Genomic DNA, 6,138 nt, shown 5'->3' with positions numbered 1-6,138 from the left:
TTTCTGCATTAGGTCTGAGAAGTTGTTGGAAAGTTTCCTGCAGCCTGAAATGACAGAGAGCCTTGTAAAAAGGACACCCCTATTTTACACCCAAGGAATATTGCTTAATAGGTATTAATCTGAAGAAATATATTTTACAATAAAGTTTTTGACAGACTACCAACCTTCTGAACACCCAGAGAACATTTAATTTTTGTCTGATCAGAAGCACCTAATGTCACTGCACATGCTACAATGGAAACTGTAAGACAAATACAAAGTTTTGGCATCTGTGTTACCTGTACATATCCTGTAGCATCTGGTGTGGTGTTTGCCACTCTTCTAGTTTCTTGCTGCTCATCTCTGAATATAAGAGCTCGTCCACTTGTTTCTAATTCACCTTTCCTTTCTATCTGGAATGCTCCTACAGAACTTTGTACTGAAAGGACTGGAGTGCAGCTGGACATGAATTTTTTTCCTCTAATTGGAAGTACACTAAAGACATCCATTGGGCAAAACATCACTCTCTTCTATCCAGACAGGCTTGGATACTATCCTTACAAAAATGAAGTCACAGGAGAGGCATTCAATGGAGGACTCCCTCAACTCTCGCTGCTGGAGAATCATTTAAAAAAAGCCAAAGAGGACATCCAGTTCTACATTCCTTCAGATGAACAGCTTGGATTGGCTGTCATTGACTGGGAAAACTGGAGACCTGTGTGGATAAGGAACTGGGGATCAAAAGATATTTACAGACAGGAATCCATTGAGCTAGTTCAGCAGAGAGACCTCAGTCTATCCGAAGCCGAAGCCAGAACTATAGCTAAAATGGAATTTGAATTTGCAGCAAAATCATTTATGTTGGAAACTTTGAAGCTGGGCATAGAAATGAAACCAAATCGTCTGTGGGGATATTACCTTTATCCAGACTGTTATAACTATGATTACAAACAAAACCCACACAATTATACAGGAGCCTGTTTAGATATTGAAATAGAAAGAAATAATGAGCTTAACTGGTTGTGGGAGAAAAGCACAGCACTTTATCCATCTATCTATCTAGAGACAGCCTTAAAATCTTCCAGAAATGCTCAACTCTTTGTTCGCAACAGAGTTCAGGAAGCCATTAGAACTTCCTATGTCTCTAACTCTAGCTATCCCCTTCCAGTTTTTGTGTATACACGTCCAGTGTTCACAGATGTCTATGAGGAATATCTCTCTGAGGTGAGTGAAGCTAGACCTTATATAGGTCAAATTTATAAGGCAAGAAATTACCAGGTGACACTTATTTAGCAAATGTACTAACTTGCATCAGAAAGAAGTGCGCAATTTTGTCTAAAAATTAAATTAACTCATCAAAGAAATTTGACCAAATGAAACACTAAGAGGTTTATTTTCAAACCTTTCTCATTATATTTATCAAACAGTGTTTTATTCTCTGAGTTCTCCTCACATATAACAAAATATCACAAAACTAGAAAACATATTTAGCACACCTGGTCAGAGGAAAGAAATATGAGTAAAGTCTTGCAAAGAGAATTAGTAATACTGGGCTCACCTACTGCCTGCTTTTTAGGTTATAAGAAAAAAATACAAAACAATGGAATGGAATCTTTCTTTCCTTAAAAAGTGTTTAAAGCTAGCGAAAAAAATCTGGTTTTAGTTGTACTCAAGTACAAAAATGGTATTTCAGCATGTCAGGGGTTAGTTAAGGTTAGGCTCTGATTAAAATCCAATCATCTTATTGCAGTTCTGGCTATACTTTTCCCTTCCCATTTTTATAGACGCCCACCTTATCAGAGATGCCGCCACTCTGGGGAATCTCCTGGTGTTCCAGCCCATGAGCAAGGGGAAGTCCTGGTGATGGCATTCTATCTGGCGTCCTCCCACATTCTGGACAGAGCATTAGCAAGTGTTGTCCCCACATCGTGGATACTTTCAGGGAGCAAGGGGTGCTGTCAGGGGCCCTGCTGGAATCCCAATTAATAAATGAAATCCTATCATCTTTACATTAATTCTTTTTTTTGTGTATGTGTCTGTTGTGCCCTAGAGTAACTTGCTTTTTAATTATTTTTTCATTATCATAGTCCTCTCCCACCCCATATAGGCCTTAAAATTTTGCTAGGACTGGCCTAATAGCTCACCCTAAACAGAGAACTGAACAGAAACAAATTTCCCAAATCAATCTCTATAAAAGACCAGAGACATTCTATGGAAAAAGGAAATTCCTACTGTTGAAAGCTCTTTCTCGTGCTACTTTTCTGTTTTATCACTTTCTGGTAACAAAAACTAAGTTTAAAAAAGCGCAAAAAAAAAAAGCAAAAAAAAAGCTGTGTTTTCCAGTATTTTTATCCCACAGCATTACTGAAACCAGTTGCTACCAACTCTGAGCAGCCAGGAGGCAATGCAGCAAAATAAGCTGTAACATGGCTGGAGGAGTGTATGTCATATGCCTAAGCACTGGCTCAGTTTTACAGCCTTGTTTTTCTAACCAGATGACATATATAAATTGGATATTGTTGGCAACATTTTCTGGTATCACCTGTGCAATCCAATTCCAGGATAAAATTGTGCAATTGAGAGCAGGATATTTGCATTGTGTATCATTGCTTGCTGTCTTCAAAGCAGTTATTTTGGAAATGTCATTTACTATATGCATTTTTTCATGTGCCCTTCTGTTATAGGTTACTTACATTGTATGATTCTTTGCATATTTTACTTCAGGATGACCTGGTAAATACCATCGGAGAATCTGCTGCGCTGGGTGCTTCTGGAATTGTGATCTGGGGTGATATGAATTTAACACAAAATAAGGTATGCTAGATCAATTATTATATGAAATTTTTAAGGAGAAATAAAGTGAAAAGGATGTAAAGCATTATGATCACTTACATCTACTTTTAAAATGATGACTCCATATTGTCAGTAGTTTCTTGTAGTCAAAACCCAAGCATATCTGAGGCTTATTAAGGTGATCATTGGCTATGCAGCACAAGAGTTCAGTCTTTCAATGTCTCAATTCTGTTGACTGGGTAACTGGACAAGTTACTATGATAACCATAGGCAAGTTAGCACTTGTTTAATTAGTATACGAAAGAATCCCTATATCTTCATTTCATTTTAGTCATGAGGTAAAGAAAAAATTACGTGGGCTTGCCTGGAACAATTTTTAGAAGACTCTCCTGCTTTTTGGAGTGGTGAACTTGGCAACAATAGAAGTCAGTCTGTAAAAGTTCAGCCCTAGCCTGTTCTGTGTGCTGCAAATACTACTTTGATTAATTTCATTGTATGAAATTTGTGTTAGGAAGAGGAAATACATAGTTTGAGAACAGTTACAAGGATGTCCTCATAATTCTTTCCAGGTAGTTCATTTATAACCAGGCAAGTTAGCTTTAACAAACCATTGTATGGGAAGACTCTTGTGAAGTCTTCTGAGTGCAATGAACCAAAATGTTTCATTTCTCCCAGACCTCCTGTCACAGAAAGCATGGCCAACTACACCTCCTCAGCTCTGTAAGGTTGTTATTCCCCAGAGCATCCCACCTTGACTTTTTTGTATGTGCCTGCCTTTGAAAAAGGATATCAGTTGCACCAGGAACTTTTCTGCCCGTTATCTCAATATCAGAATATAGATGAGCAGCAACTTTTATTGTCGTAATTTTGAGATTCCTGTGAGAAAAAAAGAACTCTCCACAGCCCAGTCAGACTATGTATTTGTACACTAATTGCACCTCATTTTTTACAGCTTTCACAGTCACTAGCAATTCAGCAATTAAATATATCTGTAAGACTCACTTCTGCATCAACAATAATTTTTGGAAGTATTTTTATGTATACCTAAAACAAAACCAAAAAACCTACACGCATCTTAGATTCACCAAAGTGATCTCCATGTGTATAAATATTAGGGACATCTACATGCAGAATTGGGCAAATGCCCATAATGTCAGAAACAAAGAGAGAGCTCCCAAACCTTCTGGTTATTGAACTGTGCCAAGAATGCACAGAACATATGCCAATTTCATGATCAGTTAGAATGATGAATTGTGTTAGCATACCTTCAATTTGACCATCCAACCACAATTCTTTTCATTTAATAATGCCATGAAAGGTCCCTACCCTGTAGCCAAGATATTCATGTCAGGGGAAAGCTGGAAAGTCTCAGAGACTACTTGATGGAAGAAGTATTTGTTTAGACTGAAGAATTGTGTGTTTTTTTCCCAGACCCGTTCAAACTATTTAAGACTTAAAAAGGAACTTCAAGTCTTCGTCAAACTTCTTTAAATACACCTGATTCAAAAAGCTACATGAAATCTAGAGATAAAATGAAAGATTAAAGACAATTGCTTTCTGATCTAGCTGCTTTTTGTAACATCTCCAGCAACTACACAACATAAATTTGCTAAGATTCTTGAATTTTATAACAGCTTCTCAGATAAATATGCTTCCAACAACAACTTATAACTATTATCAAATCCTCAGGGGAAACATTTATAGATATATACTGTGGTACTGTTATTAGAATGACAGCATTTGAATGGTTTCCATACTAAACTGTGGACGTATAATGTTCTTTTCACAGAACACCTGTAGAACTCTGGACAACTACCTTAGGAGGACTTTGACCCCGTACCTCATCAACGTCACAATGGCAGCCAGAATATGTAGCCAAGTGCTATGCCAAGACTCTGGTGCTTGTGCACGGAAAAAATGGAATTCCAGTGACTATCTTCACTTGAACCCTGAGAATATTGCAATTCAAATGACAAAGGATGGAAAATACACTTTGCAAGGGCAGCCATCATATCAGGATCTGCAAACATTCATAGAAAAATTTGATTGCCATTGTTATGCAGGGCACAGCTGTGAACCTAGAGCTGATATAAATGACATCCATTACCTCCATGCTTGCATTTCAGAAGATATTTGCATTCAGATATCCTCAAACTCACTTTCTAACATAGAAGCCTCTGAAGAAAAGATCCTGTCTAACAGAACTGCATTTTCATTTACCTCTGAGAGTAAGGTGACATTATCTACACATCCTGAAGTAGAAGATTTCCAATCTACCTTTGGAAGTAATATACTTAATATAACAACTGCAGAATATAGCACTGTTACAGCTGCCAGTAGCTATGATTTAAAAGAAAATGATACTCGTACTTTCAGCAGTTCTTCATCCTATAAGATAAGGATGTTTAGTCTGTTTCACTTAATTCTCCTTTTGAGAACCTTAATACAAATGATCCATGAAAATGGGAATATCTTTTTCCTTGACTATATTTGAAATTCTCAAGGTTTTTTTTACAAAACAAACAAACAAAATAATTCCTGAAAGGCTTATGGTCTTATCTCTATCAGGTAACTTTTTCTAACCCATAGGTATCACTTCAGCTTGAATAAATTTCCTCAGTTTAGTTCTATAAACTACTATGTGTGCCAAAGAGATATTGGTCTATATATACTGAGTATGCTATATGACAGGATAATCCAGAATAAGAAACATTTTTTTACAGTTTACATTTTTAACCATTATATTTGGAAAAAAGTAATGGTTGACAATGCACTTTTGTGTACTTCAAGTTAAGACAGTTAAATATATAATACATAAAATAAGTCATCAGGCTTGATGGTTTATGCAAGAATTAATTTCATTCAATTTGAATGGAATTATCTCTTAAAATATTTGGCTTAATTTTAGATCTGTGGAGCTTTGCAGCATAAAAATTATCTGATTAATGTAATGTTCCCCCACTTTTCACAAAACCTTCAGGGATGCTGTAGCTTTTATTTTAATTAAGTATATTTGTAACTCTTCAAAAGGTTCTAATTTCAGTGTCAATGTTGACTTTGAATATTACAGCTTCATTATTTAAAATTTGAGCTGTAGCAGTTTATCCTTTCTTCTCACAAACCCTCCCCCATAGTTTAGATGTCCCTTGGTTTCCAGTTGTTTTGTCTTGCCAATACAAGTAACTCATCTGCTCTGCCAGTGCATTCCCTGTAGCACAGGTCACCAGTCCTAGCTGCTCTATCCAGCCATTCCTAGGAACTGGATATGGCTGTATGTGCCATTTGGACAAAAGTCTGTGCATGGGACTGTATGCCTTGTTATTCCTGAGGAGTCTCTTTGGTGAAAACCCTTTTGCTCCTTAGGAA

General features: G+C 36.8%; 1 protein-coding gene across 1 annotated transcript; it reads left to right on the top strand.

Annotated features, from left to right (window-relative positions):
* Positions 1–234: 234 nt before the first annotated feature.
* Positions 235–5,266, top strand: LOC311154078 (hyaluronidase PH-20-like; the record flags this gene model as incomplete). The annotated part of the gene is made up of 3 exons (XM_084206263.1): positions 235–1,203; positions 2,704–2,793; positions 4,562–5,266. The coding sequence occupies 3 exons, from the start codon at positions 235–237 to the stop codon at positions 5,264–5,266; spliced, it is 1,764 nt and encodes a 587-aa protein (XP_084062389.1).
* Positions 5,267–6,138: the final 872 nt, after the last annotated feature.

This window comes from Fringilla coelebs (genome assembly GCF_963513975.1).
Source record: "Fringilla coelebs genome assembly, chromosome: 5".
In the NCBI taxonomy this organism is placed as follows: domain Eukaryota; kingdom Metazoa; phylum Chordata; class Aves; order Passeriformes; family Fringillidae; genus Fringilla; species Fringilla coelebs.
The sequence above is the reverse complement of the archived record's forward strand: the minus strand, read 5'-3'. Positions and strand labels throughout refer to the sequence as shown.